This window comes from Coenobita brevimanus, chromosome 87 (genome assembly GCF_032717465.1).
Source record: "Coenobita brevimanus isolate Jiangsu-jjx chromosome 87, ASM3271746v2, whole genome shotgun sequence".
Classification (NCBI taxonomy): Eukaryota; Metazoa; Arthropoda; class Malacostraca; order Decapoda; family Coenobitidae; genus Coenobita; species Coenobita brevimanus.
The window spans coordinates 15422997-15443564 of NC_137040.1; the positions used below are offsets into that span (position 1 = coordinate 15422997).

The following is a 20568-nucleotide window of genomic DNA, read 5'->3' on the forward strand; positions in this document are numbered from 1 at the left end:
CCCCGTAATATCCGGACTCCCAATTTCCAGATATCCCCAATTACCAGACATATTCGTCCCGGGATCCAATATTCCCAAAATGGGCCAAAAACCACAAAAAAAAAAAAAAAAAAAGACTTTTTTCCCACCCATAATTTGAAATTGCCGCGTGGCGCCGAACAGCTGTTACACCATGGTCCCTTGACCCTTTCCTTCGTCCCCCCTTCCCCCTCCCTCGTCAGGGTTGCCATTTGGTATTTTTCATTACCAAACGTGGGCCAATTTGGTAATGAAAAATTCGTTTGGTAATGAATCAGAATAATACAATACCAAACGGATTTTTCACATGTATGAGGATACAAGGATGGAGATGGTGGATTGTTTGCTCTCTCTGATTAATTTGGTAGCCTATATAGCATGATAATAATCAACATGCTGTTAATTATAAGAAGAGTGATTACATGTATTTCCACTTGTGTATATAATTAGTGAAGAACAGATGCTAGCTTTATGAACTTGGTAATGAAAGTTAAAAATGGTAATGAAAATTGGGGAGTTTGGTAATGTGGCCGTTGCGATCTGGCAACTCTGTTATCCCATCATCATCAACAGTCACAGCCTAATTCCGATCGAGAGCAGATGCTTGTTGCAATGCAAGCCACAGGTGCTCGTTTTTGTGAATAAACAGTGAATAAACTGCAATACCTCGCCACTAGAACACACGGGACTTTACAGTGTTGTGCAGTGTTAAGAAATTAGAATTCAGAGTGCAAAGGATTAACTGTGGACTGCAAACTGGCAGTTCAAACCAGTCCAGGAGCTGGGGACTTGTTGTAAGTACCCAGAATGTTTAATATTGCATAGACTCACCTCTAAAACCTCATTTTATGGTTCTTTTGCATTTATTTCAGTCTTTTATGTCCCTTATTGGTGTGATTTGGGTCTTAAATAGGTGCAATGCATGTCCAGAGGGAGTTGTATAGGTGTTTTTCTGAGTTAGGGTCCATAAGTACAAATCCAGGAGGCTGGGGCCCAATATCCGGACAGGACCACTTTCCGGACGTGCCTTTGGCTCTATTACATCGGATATTAGGGGGATTATACATACATATATATATATATATATATATATATATATATATATATATATATATACACTCAATCCTCGGGTATTGCGGGCAATAGGGACTGGACAAGGACCGTGGTACCCAAATCCGCGTCTCTCAGACAATATGTTTATGTGTATAATGGTACAATGTGTTCTGGTGACTTTTCATAACTCACTTTTACCCCTTTTTACAACCTAACCCCACATAAATTAACCCTTACTTGCACCCACCATCAGGTAAAACAATGAGACGTAACTATTGTTATTTAAAAAATCAGTGGCATTAAAAATAGCATTAACAAAAACAGAAGTTGGGCTGGGTACCCTTTAATTGATACGTAGCTCCATGGTCTTTTCCTCCCTCCCCTCAACCCCAATATTGTTGTCAAAGTTTCGCCATCTCTTGTATCATGTGGCCTTCAGGAGAGACCTTAGGCCATATGGTTAGATGAAAATTCATGGGTTTGACGGCTTTAGGGGACGAATCTCTATCTATCTATCTATTGCCAGACGCCTCAATCCCTTTTGGGGTGGCCACAAACAAATCGCCTCCAAGTCGCCCTGTCCCCCGCCATTTCACTGCCCTGCTCCCAACTCACACCCCCCTCTCTCATATACCTCTCCACCCCATCCCTCCATCTCATCCTCGGCCTCCCCCTCCCTCTTCCCCCCTCGACCTCACTCACACACACTCTCTTTGTCAGTCTTACACCCTCCATCCTCTCCACATGGCCAAACCACCTCAGTGTGTTCCTCATAACGCTTTCTGTCACATCCACATCAGCACCACAACGCTCCTTTATATCCTCATTCGTCAGCCTGTCTCTCCATGTGACTCCACAGGCTCCTCTTAAATAACTCATTTCTACTGCTCTCGCTCTTGACTTGTGTCCTTCCAACAACGTCCAAGCTTCACTTCCGTACGTTAGAGTTGGTATCACAATACTGTCATGTAGTAACTTTTTCACTTCCATGCTCACTTCCCTGTTTCTTATCACTGCTTTCAAGGAACCAGCAACCTTTCTTCCCTGCTGTACCCTTTCAAGCACTTCACCCTCCAAACCTCCATCCCTACTCATCACACTACCCAAGTACTGAAACGTAATCACATTTTCCATTTCCTCACCATCCAACCTCGCTGTACATTCACTGACTTCACCTCTCTCAAAGACCATCACTTTACTCTTCCCTACATTTACCTTTAGATTCCGTTTCTTACACACTCTCCCACTCATCCACCAAGCCTTGCAGCTCCCTTTCGTCTTCACTCAACAACACAGTATCATCTGCAAACAACAGTACAGGGCCACTCCAACATCCACTACCCTACCTTGTACCTCTTTTATTACCCCATCCATGTACAGATTGAACAACCATGGAGACATGACACATCCCTGTTTCAACCCAACTTTCAAAGAGAAAAATTCACTTAGTTCACCATCCACACGCACTGCAGCCTTCGCACCATCGTACATACTCTTCACAGCATTCAACAACTTCCCATCTACTCCATATATTCTTAACACTTTCCACAATCCTTGTCTATCCACCCTGTCATATGCTTTCTCCAAATCCTTAAAAGCCGCATACAACTTCTTTCCCTTCTCTAGAAACTTTTCCACTAAAGATCTAAGAATGAATATCTGATCTCCACAACCTCTTCCCTTCCTAAAGCCTCCCTGTTCTTCTCCAACTAATTTCTGTGTTCTTTCTCTAACTCAGTCAATAAGTTTCCTACCATACACTTTTCCTATTATACTAAGAAGACAAATGCCCCTATGATTACCACACACTTCTTTTTCCCCTTTTCTTTTGTACAAGGGAATAATTATACCTGACTTCCAATCCTCCGGGACTCTACCTTCCTCCCAGGCCAATCTGCACATCTTCCACATCCATTCTACTACTATCTTTCCCCCATGCTTCAGTATTTCACCACACACTCCATCAATTCCTGGTGCTTTCCCCGATTTAACTTTCTTCATTGCTTCCACAACTTCTATCCTACTGATTTTTTCCTGTCTTCTCACCTCCCTCCTTCTCCCAACCATTCCCCAGCCACTTATACTCGCATTACTTCCATCCTCTATGTTCAACAATTCCTTAAAATGTTCTCTCCATCTGCTCACTTTTTCTTCCTTCTCCACTAGTAATCTACCATTTTTATCTTTCACTCCCCTGCTAACTTCACTTCCACCCTGTCTTACTCTTTTCACCTCTTTCCAGAACATTTTCTTACAGTCCCTCCACTTTATACTCAAATTCCTTCCAAATTCCTCATCCACTCTCTTCTTACTCTCTCTTACTAATCTTTTCACCTCTCTCTTTCTTTCCACATATAACTCTCTCTTCCGCCTCTCAACTTCTTCCACACCCCTATTTCTCATCCATTCATTGTATGCTTTCTTCTTTTGTGCCACAGCCTGTTTCACCTCTTCAGTCCACCACGCTGTTCCTTGCACCCCCCTCCGTCTTCTCTTCCTTCCACACACCACATCACATGCTGCACATATTTCTTCTGTAAATATCCTACACACACCTTCCACATCTCCCATCTGCTCCAATTCATATTTGCCCAATCGTTCCTCCACTTCTCTCTTATACTCTGCCATTTTCTCATCCTCTTGTAAGCTTTCCACTCTCCTTGCTACCACTCCTTCCTCTCGTCTTTCCCTTCTTCTATTCCTCCATCTTACTTGAATTCTAATTCTGGCCACCACCAAGTAGTGGTCAGAAAGTCCACTCCCCCAACCTCTATAAACTCTTGCATCCATTACACATCTTTGCATCCTTTCATCCACACACACATAATCAGTCATTGCCTTCTTTTCATTCAGTTCACCACCCACCCTTCTCATCACTCGCCATGTATAGCTGTGGATCATTTTATGCCTGAAGAGGGTATTGGCTATCACCAACCCCCTCCCAGCACAAATGTCCACTGCCATTCTCATCTATCTCAGCAGCACACCCCACTCACCAACTATTCCATCCACCTTCACATTCCCAACTTTACCATTCATATCACCACTCAAAAACACTCTCTCATTCCTTCCAAACTTTTCCATGCACACTTCTACATTTGTCCAGAACTCTTCTCTCATTCTTCTAGCATGATCTTGTGTTGGCGCATACACACACACAATCGCCCACATTTGTATTCCAACTTTCAACTTTACCCACACAATCCTTGACCCAACTGATCCATACTGTCTTATGCTCCTCTTCCATCTTTTACTCATAACTATACATACTCCTTCCTTTGCCCTCTCATTCTCACCTACTCCTGCACATATACCCCATCCACACTCCCATTCTCTCACACTTTCTCCTCTCCATTTTGTTTCAGTTATTCCACATACATCCACTTTCGCACCCTCAAGCACCTGGACAAGCTATCTCTCTTTCACCTCATCAATTACTCCCCTTACATTCCAGGTTCCGATAACCATGTCCTTTGTCTGGTCCTTGGTCGTCATCGTTTGGTCAGTCCTTGTCCGAGGCTTATTGTTTGTTTTTTTAGTTAGTTGTTTTCCGGGGAGGGGCACTAACCCTCCGCCAACCCTTTTAGTCGCCTTTTACGACAAGCAGGGATACTGAGGGAGTGTTCTTGAAAAAAAAAACTAATATATATATATATATATATATATATATATATATATATACAGTACCCTCGCGTCGAACACGCATTAGTCCAGCATGATTCAGGTCCAGCACGGAGAGCAAATAATTAGTATTATTTAATACGATTTAATTACTGCAACACGAGTGTGGTAGCATAACACGCACAGAGCTCCGAGAAGTGGGCGAAATCCGCAGAGTTCAACTCTAGCATGATCACCCCCGATCCAACATGGTCATACTGGACATTCCCATGATGATGATAGCCAATGAAAACTTCTGATCAAGTAGCCTTCCCCGCCCGCTATCGTGACGTGATCGTGATGCCACCCAATTAAAAACGCTTCTGGTGTCACGTGATGTTTTGTTTAAATTTCTCCTGCCACAGCGCCACTCAGTCGCATAATTGCATTGGAAGGTGCTTTTTTCTTGCTGCATTTTCTGCCCTTGTTACTGCATTTTACCCTGCTCATGATGCCTAGGAAGCCTTCTGAGAACCCCAAGAAGCATCGGCACCTCCCTCAGGCCACCAAGCTAGAAAGCATCGAGAGGAAGAAGAAAGGGGAGAGGAAAGTTGACATTGCCAAGGCCTACGACATGAATGAAGCCAACGTGAGGACCATAATAAAAAACAAGACAAGATCCTGGCAGCCGAAGGCTATCACACGGCACTTCATACCAGGTTTGCCGAGGATACGATGGTAAATCGGAACGGTAACGTGGTAAAATTGCCGACGATACCACAGGCATTTGGAAATCATCTGGATGGATTCCTGCCGAGGATACGATGGGCAAAACAGTGCGACCAAAACCCAGGCGACTCGACAGAGAATGTATCGTACTACAGCAGATGAATATCAGTCGTTTTGAAACCCTTCTCATCGGCGTGTGTACCAGTTTATAAACAAAGTTGCTTCTCCTTATTCTTTACCAAGTCAGCAACAGCGATCACTTTCCACAGTCACGAGACGGGGCTCTGGCAACAGTGTGAGAAGCATGCCGTTTGCCGAGGATTACAGAGTGCTAGGACAGGCAGAAGCAGGACCTTCCATGGCTGTGGACGAAGATAGTGATTCTGAGTGTGATTTCGAAGGATTTATGAGGGAGGTTGAGGAGGAGCAACAGCCATTACCTGCTAGTGACGCCAGCAGCCATCCTCCGGGACCCAGTAGGACTACCTACAGCCTTGGATACCACCTTCCATTCCCAGCAAGCCCACCAACCCTATCCTAAAAGGTTAGTTATCATTCATAGCACAGTACCATTAATAATAATTACAATAGTACCAATATATGTATTGGTATATGGTAGGTATTTAGGGTGACTTTTCCTAGGGTTGCTGACATAATTCATTTTTCCCCATAAGCTTTGTTGTTAGTCCAACACATTTTTGGTCCAACATGTGACCCATGCATGACAATATTACCGTGTTGGACACGAGGGTACTGTATATATACAGTATATATATATATATATATACACTCAATCCTTGAGTACCACGGGCAATAAGGACTGGACAAGGGACTGGACAAGGACCGTGGTACCCAAATCCGCGTCACTCAGACAATATGTTTACATGTATAATGGTACAATGTGTTCTGGCAACTTTCTAAAACTCTCACTTTTACCCCTTCTTACCACCTAACCCCACGTAAATTACCCCCACTTGCACCCACCATCAGGTAAAACATTGAAAGAGATATAACTGTTGTAATTAAAAACATCAGTGATATTAAAAATAGCATTAACAAAAATAAAAGTTGGGATGGGTACCCTTTTGTTGATACGTAGCTCCCCGGTATTTTCCTCCCATCCCCCAACCCCAATGTTGTTGTCAAAGTTTCGCCTTCTCTCATATCATGTGGCTTTCAGGAGAGACCTTAGGCCATATGGTTAGACAAAAATTTATGGGTCTGGCAGTTTTAGAGTACAAAATAGAACGAAAATTTGTGCTAACAAGAAAAAATTACTTTAATCCATGTGTTCTCGTGAGTTAGCATTCAGTTTCACATTTTTCGTTTGATATCGCGTTTCTCAACGCATTTCTGATAAACTAAACATATGGCTAAACTGCTCAATCAGTTCGAAATGTGTTGGGAAGAGCGATACCGAACGAAGAATGTGAAACGGAACACTAACTCAGGAGAACACATGGATGAAAGAGTACCCTTTTTCTGGTTTGCAAACATTTTCGCTCCATTTTGTTCCCTAAAACAGCCAGACCCGTAAATTTTAGTCTAACTATACAGCCTAACGTCTCTCCCGAAGGCCACATGATACGAGAAGGCGAAACTTTGACAACTTTGGGGTTGGGAGGCGGGAGTAAAATACCGTGGAGCTACGTATCAACAAAAGGGTACTCAGTGGAGGTGGTGTTGACCCAGTCCAACTTCTGTTTTTGTTAATGCCATTTTTAATACCACTGATGTTTTTAATTACAACAGTTATATCTCTTTCAGTGTTTTACCTGATGGTGTGTATAGGTGGAGGTAAATACGTGGGGTAAGATGGTAAAAAGGGGTAAAAGTGAGAGTTTGTTTTCTCTGACGCTCCACATAATGCCCTATAAGCTTCTCAATCAGTTTCAGGACAACAAATAAACCTTCACACCTGCCAAAATTGCATCACTTCCTACGCACGATCTTTATCTTCTCCCTGTCCTTCCAAATCGTTATGATGGTGCTTTCTTTTATGCTATGGTTTTTCTTTTTTTCTTTTGCCATTTTGGTATTTGTACGCTTAAAGCAGTGGAAGAACCTTACCAATTCAGTTCATATTCCTCCAGTTCGTTTTCTGTATTTTTCTGACTATTTTCAGGGTGGTAAATTATCTTTTCCTGCTGAAAAATTTCCCACTTTTTATCATCACGTTCCTTAAGCCATAACATGATTGTCTTGATGTACTCAAAGGTGATTTTCGTCTCCCAACTTCCCAACTGGATGCTACGTTAGGTTAGGTTAAATTATAAGGTATAGTTAAGCTAGGTTAGGTCAAGTTTAAACACTTAGGTTAGGACAGGCCTTAATTTCGCCGTAACCCTGATGTGTCAAACAAGTTGACAGCGGAATACAACTTAAAACGACGGGGGAAACAGATTTAGTATGAAACGTTTATTTACCTCCCAGAAGTAATCCGACAAACATAAGACTATCAGGAAGAAGAACGAAGAATGTGAAACTGAATGCTCACTTACACGAGCAGAAGTATTGTGTGTGTGTGTGTGTGTGTGTGTGTGTGTGTGTGTGTGTGTGTGTGATTAGCAAACATTTTCATTCAGTTTCGTCTCCTAAAACTCAAAACCCATATGACTGTGAGGTAGAGTCTGTGAGACGCGAGAAAAGACTTGATAGCCGTATGCTCAGTCGGTCCTAAATGTGTTGGGAAGCACGAAACCGAACGAAAAATGTGGAACTGAACACTAACAAGAACACATAGACGAAAGTATTTTTTTCTAATTAGTAAACATTTTCGTTCCATTTCGTCCCCTAAAACTGCGAAACCCATCATGAGTGTGGGGTGGAACTAGGTGAAGCATGAGAAAAGATTGATAACAGTATGCTCAGTTAGTTGGAAGTGTTGGGAAGCATTAAATCGAACGAAGGATGTAGAACTGAACACTACGATAACACATGGACGAAAGAGTAACTTTTCCTCTAATTAGCAAACATTTTCGTTCCATTTCGTTCCTTAAAACTGCAAAATCCATGATAATTGTGGGTAAGAACTAGATGAGGCATGAGAAAGGACTGATAACCATATGCCCAGTTGGTCCAAAATGTGTTGGGAAGCATGAAATCAAACGAAGAATGTGAAACTGAACTGTAACTTAAGAGAACGCCAGGATTTTTTTTTTTTTTTCTGATTAGCATACATTGTCGTTCCATTTTGTCCCCTGAAATTGCCGAAACCCATAAATTTCATCAAACCGTTCGGCCTTGAGTTTGCCCAGAAAACATATTTCCATTCTGTATGCGTATTCATATAAACCACCAGGAACCCTCAGCCAGGAACAACGCTTGCCCATTCGTTTCAAAACTAACCATAGGTTTTTCACGAAAATATGCCCACTGTGCTTCCCAGGCAAAATTTCAGCAACCTAACCTACCCTAACCTATCCCATCTCACAAGGGCTGTTTGGCTGAGGTGGTTGGCTGTGGTACTGAGATAAATACCCGTACAGAATGGAAATATGCACCCAGGAAATGTACCCAGAGGTCAGAGGGTGACGTCATAGCGCGCGGCTTTCAAATTTCTTCCCCAGGCCAGCTGACTTCCCGCGTGAGCTCGAGTTTTTCCGTGTGTTGACATGACTTGTCTCATTATGCTGACCGCGTTAGAACAAAAACGTGTTACTCAACCACGTGTTACTTAAGGATTGAGTATATATATATATATATATATATATATATATATATATATATATATGTATATATAATGAAAGAGAGAGATAAACCTACAGAACACGATGGCAGCACCTTATTATCCCAAGTACAAATATATACAAGATTACAGAGGGCATGAGACTGTCATACTGCTGACTAGCAGACGAGTGAACATCACAGTTTTCAGTATTTCACCACAGTCCATGAAACATGGCCTTATTTAAGCATTCATAATTAATAATACTGTGTTAACATTATTAAGTATGTACTCCCAGATGGGACTATGGTACCAAGTCTTCAAGCACTGCTGAGATTGGCGAGCATATCACTTCCTGCCGTGGGTCTACAGTTGCTGACCAGTTGGCAAGTTATGGTACTCAGTCAGACTCAGTTGAGAAGAAGAAGCTTATTGCCTCCCAATGAAATAATGTCCCTGGTTCCATAGGCAGGAATCCCTGCTGTCTTGGCCTAAGCATGCCAAGCCTTACCATATCGGAACATGTGATCCTTAGTCAAATTACTCTTGTTTGATTGGAAGACCTGATTTCAGAACAAAATGGCAAGATGAAATTCAGAGATTCACTGGGACTTGATGAAACAAGTTACAACCAACAGGTCTGAGTGCAAAAAGATGGGAGAGGCCTTTGTCTTGCAATGCTCTAACTTGAGCTGATGATTATGGCAATGATCAATCTCCTGTGCTGCACTTCCACAGTCTGCTCATCCTTGCTGATATCATCTTTTGTTAACTTCAGTGCCTAAGTACATGACTTTGTACACACTATCAATTTGCCTTTTGCTTATTCTTACATCACAGCCCATGTCCATGCTTTTATATACAGTATATATATATATATATATATATATATATATATATATATATATATATATATATATATTCTCTCTCTCTCTCTCTCTCTCTCTTAACAATATATATCTTCATATTTTGCTTTACTATCTATCTATCTATCTATTGCCAGACGCCTCAATCCCGTTTGGGGTGGCCACAAACAAACAAATCGCCTCCAAGTCGCCCTGTCCCCTGCCATTTCACTGCCCTGCTCCCAACTCACACCCCCCTCTCTCATATACCTCTCCAACCCATCCCTCCATCTCATCCTCGGCCTCCCCCTCTCTCTTCCCCCTTCCACCTGACTCACATACACTCTCTTCGTCAGTCTTTCACCCTCCATCCTCTCCACATGGCCAAACCACCTCAGTGTGTTCTTCATAACGCTTCCTATCACATCCACATCCACACCACAACACTTCTTTATATTTTGCTTTACACAGAATGTATTTTGTAAAATTTTTGTATGAGATCTGCAAAGCACCATTCCTCACCTCCCACAATTACTGCTACATCTAACACACTCCTAAATCTGTCACTGGTGGGGGCACTGTGTACATTATTAGTGACACACCTACATCTCATACTAAGCACACTGCTCCCCTTTATCCCCAAAGATCACATTTTGTTCACCCACACTTTCACATATTAATGCATGGTGAATGGTTCCCAGACTCTCCTCAGAGTGCCGTCCTATGATTGTCACCATAGGAATACTCTCAAATCTTGAGCAATCACATATCACTTACACAGCCCACAAGACAGGAAACTGGGCAGAATTCACCAAAGTAACAGAAGAGCACTTCAGCATACTAAAAAAAAATACCCATCACCAACACTGACAGTCATACTGCAAACTTTAACTTCATACCTAATGTATAAAATACCTTATTCCACAAGCCAGTAGAAAACATTGCAATTCAGACTTTCTACTGGAAATTGCTTGCCTTATAAAGTAAGGTGACTCACTTAGTCACAGCTCCTCTCTCCCACACGTGTAAGATACCCTGTCATTGTAATGAAACCGACAACAAAATTAGTACAAAGGAAACAAAAAATTGACAAAACTTTGCAACATGACTGAACCACTCCACAGACCTCTCATGGCTCTATAGTATGCTTAACAGTATCACTAAATCATGAACAGGGAAGGGAGGAAGAGAAGACAGTGTTTTATTGGAGAGTTATGGATCAGAAATTGAGGAAGTGGCACCGACAGAGAGGAGAGAAGAGGGTATAAGACACAACAAAAAAAGTTTGAAGGTGGCATATACTAATGTTGATGTTTTATTATCAACAAGGTTAGAAATCAATTATTTTTTGAGGGTACATGAACCTGATGTTATGTGCTTTGTAGAGACAAGTTAAGAGAAGATATTGATGTCCATATGGGAGATGGAAAATACAAACTGTGGAGAAGAGACAGAAAATTAATAACGGGAGGAGGAGTGATGATAGCAATGAAGAACAACATCAATGTAGATACTGTGGAAATGGGAGAGGGCAGGGCTGAAGTGATAAATATGAAATTAGAAACTGGAGAGAATGGAAAAAGAGATATGGCAGTAGTGTATGTTCCCCCTAAGACAATAGCATGGAATGTATAGCTTTTGTTGCCAACCCCAATGCAAGCTAATCACTAAAATCTACAATACTGACATGAGAACAACAACAGTCTGGTTGACAAGTAATGTTACACTTCAGAGAAAGTCATCATGAACATGAAATTTTCCTAATGCAGTTCCACAGGGTTCTTTTCCTTCACTGACTCTTTTCAGCCTATACAGTGAAGTCCTGCATTTCATGCCTAACTGGTTCTGTGAAAGGTACTGCGAACCATGAAACTGCTTAAGTTGGGGCATTGACCCTGTGGGAAATAGACTAATTGGTTCCGGGTCTTATGCCAATTCCCCCGAAAACCCATGTATGCAATGTAAAATTTACTGATCACCCCTGAAAAGAAATTAGTATTAATACAAAAGTGCATAATAAGCAGGGAAACTCTCTTGGAAGGCTGGAGTGAGGTGCTTAATGGAAGGGATTGGGGTGTAATTTGCGAGGCAAGTGGTGAGGTTACCGCGCCGTGCCACCTTTGGCACCTCCACCCTCCTCTTCCTCTGCTGCCTCCGCTTCTCCATGCAACACATCCATCCTGTGCCGCATCTCTTCTGTCTGCTGCTCCTGCACAAACCCACAGAACTCCTCATCCTCAAGCAGGTCCATGATGTCATCATCACTGGGTTGTGCTCCATGCCAGCTGTCCCAGCTGCTTGCACTGGGCCTTCCACCACTTCCACTTCCCAGGGTCTGCTGAGGTAGCAGGTTATCAGAGCTTGCTGTGTTGCATTCACTTTCTCATTGAAGTGTTTATTGGCTTTGCTAATGCAGAAACATGGAACAGGCACTCAGGCTTGCTGGCAGAGTCTGCTAGGTTGATTTCCTCATGCAAATTCTCCAGAGTGAGCAGCAACTATGAAAGCGATGACGATGTTGGAGTTTTATCATCTTCTTTTGGCTGCTCTACTGGCTGCTACTGTTCCATATTTTCCCCCTCGAACTCCAGCATTTCTGCAGCAAACACTGTTGGTGTGTGACCGATCTGTGCATGCAGTTTGTTTATATTTTTCTCTCGCTGCGAACAGATGGGTCTCGCATGAAACCTGGTGTTTGGGAATACTTGCAGGTCACCGCTAACCGTGAAGCGGGGAACAATGATGTCACTAAACATGGGGATCCACTGTACAATGCATCATATTCCCATACCTTAACTGTCCACAAACATTGCCTCATATGAGGCATCTAGAGAGAGTAATGACCATGAAAATTTGAGTTTTCATTACCTCCCAAAAAACAGATTAAAGACGCATGTATTATGTAATATATTGATCATCTGGCCAAACCAAACATGGTAAAAACAACCCCCCCCCAAAAAAAAAAAATGAAAAAGCAAAATTTTGTATCAAAATGTGTGCAGTACTGTACTGTTATAGGATACATTGCAAATGTACATACTGAAATGTAATAATTTTTGGAGACAAAAATGTAATGATTTGATAGGTATAGTAGTAATAAAATAATCATGTCAATAATTTTCAGTTCAAATGATAATTATTATTTTCTTAAAATAAAAGTTCAGTTTCATCGTAAATGTCAGGACCAACTTGCCTAGCCCCAGGCTCCTACACTCCTCATGGGGCAACATAGGATTGGATGCTGGATGGATGGATAAGAATAAAAGTTGGATTGGTCTTTAGTTGTTTTCCTATTTTGGATGTATGTATACATTTAAAACTGAAATAATTATTATAACTTACTTATAACACCAGAGGGAATACTCACCAAGCTTGATGGTGGTTTGATGCGTGAAGGTCCTGAGTGGGGTGAAGCCTTGTACGATTCACCACTGTCCCTTTTTCTCTTCCTCTCGCTATTAATCTGCAGTACTTGTCTTTATGAACTTGCCACTTCCATGTAATCTGGGAATGTTCACCACCACTTTCTTCACTTGAAGAAATAATCTTGGCACTGGAATCCATGCAAAATTGCAAAAAACGTGAGTAATCAATGTAATGCACATGTGATGTGACGTAAACATGAGGGGATACTGTCTGTAGGTGGTGGAGATGTGAGTCCCCTTGGAGGCCAAGCTGTGACTGGCTAGAGTGGAAGGTGTGTCCCATGCGACTCTCTCTAATTGGCTGAACTGCTCACCCTTCTGTTTCTCGGAAACATGACCTGCTCGGCCAGACTCTAGCAAAAAATGGAGCGACTTTAGCCTCTCGGTAGAGGTGTGAGATGGTCAAAAATCACAGTGACCCTTGTACCAGTATGCAGAGGAGGGTTCTGCCTGTAACTGCCTGTGGAAACCTTAAAATGGCAAGAATGGTGCCCTCGCCCTCCTGTTTCAAGATACCTCATGTGTAGATGCCTCATATGTAGATGACAGTGCCATAATAGCCACACACCACATTGAAGTCTTAGCAGACTTCAGGATGTAGGTTAAAGACTAAAGGTTGCTGGTTGCTCCAGCCAAATCCACCACCCCGTTCATTACGAGTGAGCAAAGATATAACCCAACATCACACCTAACGATGTCCCTGTGTTATACTTCCTACACAAAAATTCTTAGAATGACATATGACATTGGACTACCTTCAAGGTCCACATACAAGACATAAAGAGGTGATGCGTCCCCAGACTAAGCACAGTTAGGGCACTTACAAGGACAGACATTGGACAGCAAAAGTAACGTGCTTCCTACTCTACAATCAGTATATCAGATCAGATCAGTGATGGCCTATGCTTCCCTGGCATGGGTTTCCATCTTATCTAACACCTCCTGCAGCATCTTGAAAACCATAAAGAACAACACTTCACACACCTTTCACTTACAACCAGACAAAGCACATCATTAACCCGTACACCGCGGGCTTGTTTACCAATGACTTGCGTGTGCCGCGGGGTTATTTGGGCTCCGACAGACTCTCAAAAAATATTTGCCAAAAATCAGTTATTACTCCTAGAATAATAAAATTACATATGCTTATGGCACATACCTTCAGCTTTCTCCTGGAATGATTGTTGAGCCTTCGTCAGTTACCGTAGGACTTGTGGAGACCTCTGAAGTAGGGTAACGAAGTCTCCACTTTACACTTCCCGACAACCCGTAATATGATTACCACAGCCAGATACAAACACTATAAACACTATTCTACAATTTTCAGGTAGTTTGGGATCCATACTCAAAAAAAAAAAACACTGTGAAAGCAATGGAAATTACGAGCGCGTCTGATCGTCGCACTGGCACTAGTTCGCTCTTGGTAGTCTGTCATTTATTATTCATAAAACCCCTCACACTTTATATTTCTATTACTATATAACACTTATATATATCTACAGTCTTTATCCATAAGTTTCCTTCAGTAGTATTAGTTTATTGTCACTGTAGGGATTCAATTTCTTTCAGTAAAATACGTAGCATTCACTTTCTCGTCCTGTATACTTGCATTGAGAGTGAATGTCACTTTCATCTTCACTCTTATAACTCATAGCATTCAGACATGCTAGAGTGAAACTTTCACTTTCATTACTCCTAGGGTATATACTCGTATTCTTATAATACTACTCATTTACATTTCTATTTACGTTCTCTATTTTATTTACGTTATTTACATTTCTATTTTATTTACACTGTGTTGTGCACTGTCACTTGAAATAACTTATAAAACTATTTTCCATTGTTCATGTATATTTACATTCATTACTTTCACTTGCTGTTTACACATTATTTACAATTCCACTTGCACTGTTTTACTCAATAGAAAGATCGTAGTCACTCTTTTATCAATTGTCAGCCCTTTACCTCTTTCCACACGAGGTTTAGTAGGGGGTAAAGGTCACAGGGCCATTTGCATGGGGGTGAAAAAAGGCCTTGAAGTCAGCAAGAAGAAACATACGTACTCTCTCTTCGGAAGATGAGAGTGAACTGATAACGGAGGACCAGCGTGGAGGCCTGCTAGGGGTTATTCAGAGTTACCAATATTACTTCAGTCTAGCACTGATATGATTGGCAGGAAATCTAGACAATACATTATAAATTTGGTAGTTCCAGGTGAATGTAAATATCACTTAGGCTTCTCCCTTCCCTCCTTACATGTATATTTATTACGAAAATAGATTAGAGGCCTACTTAGGAGATATATATTCAGAGCTACCAATGTTATATCTTGAAACAGCTTTGTCTAGCACTGATATGATTGGCAGGAAATCTAGACAATACATTATAAATTAGGTAGTTCCAGGTGAATGTAAATATCACTTAGGCTTCTCCCTTCCCTCCTTACATGTATATTTATTACGAAAATAGATTATACGGCATATTTCAAGGGGAAAAAAGCAGCGAAAATTAGCGAACGAGTGCACGTGAGGTGTTGTCAGGTGATAATTAGCCAATTCCAGGTGTATGGCACTCTCACTTACCTTATTTCTTTCTTGTATATATATTATTTGGTATAAGAATAGGACATAGGGCTTATTTCAATGGATGAAATCAGTGAAAAATTCCAGGGAAGATTTACTTAGCGTAGCACGGCCGGGCAGGCGAGAGGATAGGGTAATGGAGGGGGGGTAGGGAGGGGAGTCAAGAACAGGGAGAAATGGCTAAATTGTCAACAATGGATGGGAGTACAGATGAGATTAGGAGTGCTGACTAGTGTTGGACATTGTCAGTACTGATATATGATACAAGCCCCCACTTGGAAGCCCGGGTGAATTCAAAATAACACAGAATCACAAAAGCGACGCCCCGCGGTATGATCCCTTGCTCCCAAGCGTCACGAAAGTGACGCCCTGCGGTTAAGGAGTTAACAACCTCAAGCACTTATCTGCCTGTGGACCAGACAACATTAGCAACATTCACCTTAAGCACCTAGGACCACAAGGCATACAAGCACTCACCATCATATCAAACTACAGCTACTCACACAACATAATACCCAACATCTGGAAGCTTGGCAATATCATCACTATCCCTAAACCCAACAAAGACCCCACGTTACCCTCATCACATCGCCCCATCACACTCCTCTGCACCCCCTCTAAAGTCACTGAACGACTGATCCTACAGCTAGTCACACCTCACATTCCCCTTGCCCAGTCACAACATGGCTTTAGGCCACTACTCTCCACAAACACCCTTCTTATGGACCTTACACATAGAGTTTTCGATGGCATGAATTCAGCTAGGCCACCACACAGAACACTCCTAGTCACACTAGACATTAGCAAAGCTTTTGATGCCATCCCCCGCCACAACCTCACAAACAAAATACTCAACACAAACATGCACAATAACACAAAAAGATGGCTGGCAAACTACTTAGCAGGCAGATGTGCACACGTAACATTTTCTGGTCAGTCTTCTAACATCAGAAACTTCACAAACGGCGTCCCCCAAGGATCTGTTTTGTCCCCTACACTCTTTAATCTATACATGCACGATGTACACACACCCCACACACCACAGATACACATAGCTTCCTATACAGATGATATAACACTTACATGTACACACCAAAACGCAAACACAGCTGCACACATCATTCAACCTTACCACAACACACTACACGAATGGTTCACCACAAACAGGCTCAAAATAGCCCCAGCCAAATCTACGGTGACTCTTCTCACAAACTGGACAGCAGAACACAGTCACATCCCGCACCTCACCATAAACAACACTCCCCTACCACACACACACGCACACAAAGTCCTTGGTGTAACATACAATACATCAATGTCATTTAAACAACACATCACAAACATTAAAAATAAAATAACACCAAGACTCAATGCTTCGAGGTCACTTGCCCATACAACATTTGGACACAACAAAGAAACCTCCACCACAGTATACAAACAATACATACGTTCAGTGATGAATTATGCAAGCCCTGCCAGGGCCTCTAACCTCACCAAAACACACTACAACACTCTACAGACCATACAGAACAAGGCCCTAAAAATAATCACAGGCTGCACAGCTACTACACCCACAGACCACCTACATCAAGAAACCAAAGTCCTCAAAGTCAAGGATCACCTAGACATGAGAGGCACCCAGTTTCTTGCTACAGCCTCCTCAAACCCACAACATCCACTACAGTACATGGCAGCACATCCACCCACACCAAGGAACATCAAAACAACACCCAGCACACGATACCATACACAAATACTGTCATCTCTCCCCCCTCCCCCCTTGCCCACCTCAGACCAGCTTCCAGAAGCATATCCACACTCAGATCACTCGCCGCTCCATTCAGTCACTGAAAGACAACACACAGCTGCATGCACGGCCTCCTGACATCCACCCTTCTGAATCCTATCTTCCTCATGAGGACAGGGTCCACCTGGCCAGACTGAGATGTGGGCACCATCCAGCCCACTTAAGCTACCAGAAGAGGCTGGATGACTCCGTTGCTGATGCCTGTCCAGGATACAACACAGCACCCCATACTATTAAGCACATTATGGAAGACTGCATTGCACACAATCACCTACACCAACAACACAACATACACTCTTTGGGAGCTCTGTGGGAAAGCCCGGTCTCGGCCATGGCCTTCATAAGAGACTTGGGGCTGTTCGGCCAGACTGCCTAGGGAACAACTACTACTACTACTACTACACTTCATGCATCATCACCTGCTGAACTAGTTTCATTCAGCTTTCACACAGCTCACTCACACTTTGAAGCAAAATTTCTCCGTTACTGAATATCTTGACATCAGAAGCACACAATTCTACATGGCCTTTCATTATATGACAAAGCTACACAACATAACTAGGCACATAAAACAATCACTGCACAAATATTACCAGACCCCTCTTCAACAACATCCCACCTCCAGACATTTCAGAACTAGCAGTAAACAAACAGCTACACATTCAGTTCATGTGCAGGGCTATTTAATACCTCAGTCAAAATATTATAATACGAGTCCTCCACCCATCAGAGGTATCCCGAAATAGAGCCGATCATGTTCATCTAACTAGACATAGATCAGGACAGCACCCACTCCTGTTTTCAGCTTAGAATTGGGTTGGATGCAGTTGAGTACACAAGCTTCACTTCTAGAAAGGCCTGTACAGCATAACTCACATATAGGAGCACTGCACAGCACATGCCACATCAAGATACAGGCACAATGTAGACAGTGTTGGGAACATATGGGACAACTACTTTGGGTTAGTTGCTTACCCGTGGACGACCTGGGTTGAGCAGCTGGAACAACAGCAGTTTTGTTTAGGCCAGTTGTGTATTTCATTGTACCAGCATGTGATTTGTCAGTGAGGACAATTGTGTGAGTGGGCCTAGTGAAAGTGATGCATAAATATAATACTTGCTCCATCACTGGTGTACTACATAATGAAAAGTTTGCCAACAGTTCCCAGCCAGCTGTGGTGATGGAAAGTGTTACATGAAATATTACATCCATGCTTAATGACTGTTAAATGATACCAAATGTATCCCAGTATAGGGTTGGCTGTGGTACAGATGATGTTTTCTATGGACAGGATGCTGGACCAGGTGCTAAAAGCAATTTGTAACTTCCTAACACTTGCTTAATGCTGTTGAGAGAAAGGAAATCTGAGATATCTAATAAAGATTTGAAGCAGTGTGAGAATCCCACTTTGGACTTTGGTTATGTATTCAGTTGGCAGCATGTTTTCTGCATAAATTTGACGATTGTGTGACTAATTGCCAAGCTTGTAGACATATTTCACTCATATGATAGTCCCTCCAGGGTCAGTGGTAGCCAACATTCTATTACCTATGATGTGAAATGTTGTTTTGCAATAAGAATATGAAGCATAGAAGAAAGGAGTATGAGATGAAAGGGATACTCCCTGATGTTTGAAGAGGATTGAGGAATATGGATGGTAGGACACAGTGCTGGTAGAGGCCTGACAGTGAACTTTTGCTCATGGTATGTAGTACTGTACCTGATTATATTTTTGTCAGACTGCCCACTATAGAATGTAGGGTCAAGCAGTAGATAGATATATTACTGGTATGGAGGGATGACTTTGAGTGAGGATGATTGCCAGATGATTTTTTTTTTTTTTTTTTTTTTTTTTTTTTTTTTTTTAAGACTATCCTTCACAGGTTACAGGACCAGGTAGCTGGTAGATAGATAGGTGACTGATTCCACTAAATTGGTGACAGTTGTCCAGGATCTCTACTTGGCATAATAAGAGCTCAGTAAGCCATTGTATCAAATAGGCCAGCAGTATGCTGATGTAATTCCTTATTTATTTTATAGCCAGCAGATTGGCTGTACTCAGTAAATAATGTTAAGCATATCTTAAAAAAAAAAAAAAAAAAAAAAAAAAAAAAAAAAAAAGGCCCAGACTACAGTAGGCAGGTGATTAAGGGTCTGGTCCATTTCACTAGGTGTGCTGTTGATGGTTCTCCCTCTTCTGTGCTTTCTTTCCTTGTTTTCTGTACCTTGTGCCACTCTACCATTAGGTGAGGTAAAAAGGTCGAGATGATGATGGTGACGAATTTTATAAAGTAAAATAGATATTGCATGAATACAAAGATTTAAATCAGCTACCTTTGGACAGATGTGACCTGAGGAAGCAGCGACACCTGAGTGTGGACTTGCCACTGAACGGTGATGGTGACACAGGGCGGGGAGTTGGGTCTCCCATACCTAGTGGTGCTTGGACTGACGCCTCTCTCCGTCGCACTAGGCTTGTAAAGCGGCCTTCTGTGGACTCAGGCATTAATCTGGCTAGTGTCGATACATACAAGAGGACCAGCTTAGATTCTGGTCTGGATGTGCTTCAGAAATGTTCAAGGTGAAGATTATGGATTTGTGGTGAATTAGAAGCAAGGATTATACAACTGTATTTTGTCTATAGAAAGTGGTAACTAACAAAATGTTGTGAGTGTGTTTTTTAAATGGATCCATATCCGTAAGTACACTCTAGGGTAAAGCATTATGAAGTTATTATATACGTAGTGCCTTTTAGGGAAAGGCTACAAATTTTATTACCATATGTCGTAATGCTTGTTCCACTGTCATTAACTGCCTGCTTCCATAGAGAGACGGACAGAC

At 42.0% G+C, this 20568-nt stretch overlaps 1 protein-coding gene across 1 annotated transcript in view; it reads left to right on the forward strand.

The window, feature by feature from the left end:
• The window catches only part of Camta (Calmodulin-binding transcription activator), a 1827966-nt gene that overhangs the window by 1160856 nt on the left and 646542 nt on the right, over window positions 1-20568 (forward strand). The window contains exon 22 of the mRNA XM_080281035.1: window positions 20072-20308. Within this exon, the coding sequence (XP_080137161.1) occupies window positions 20072-20308 (237 nt within the window). The remainder of the gene's footprint in view (window positions 1-20071; window positions 20309-20568) is intronic.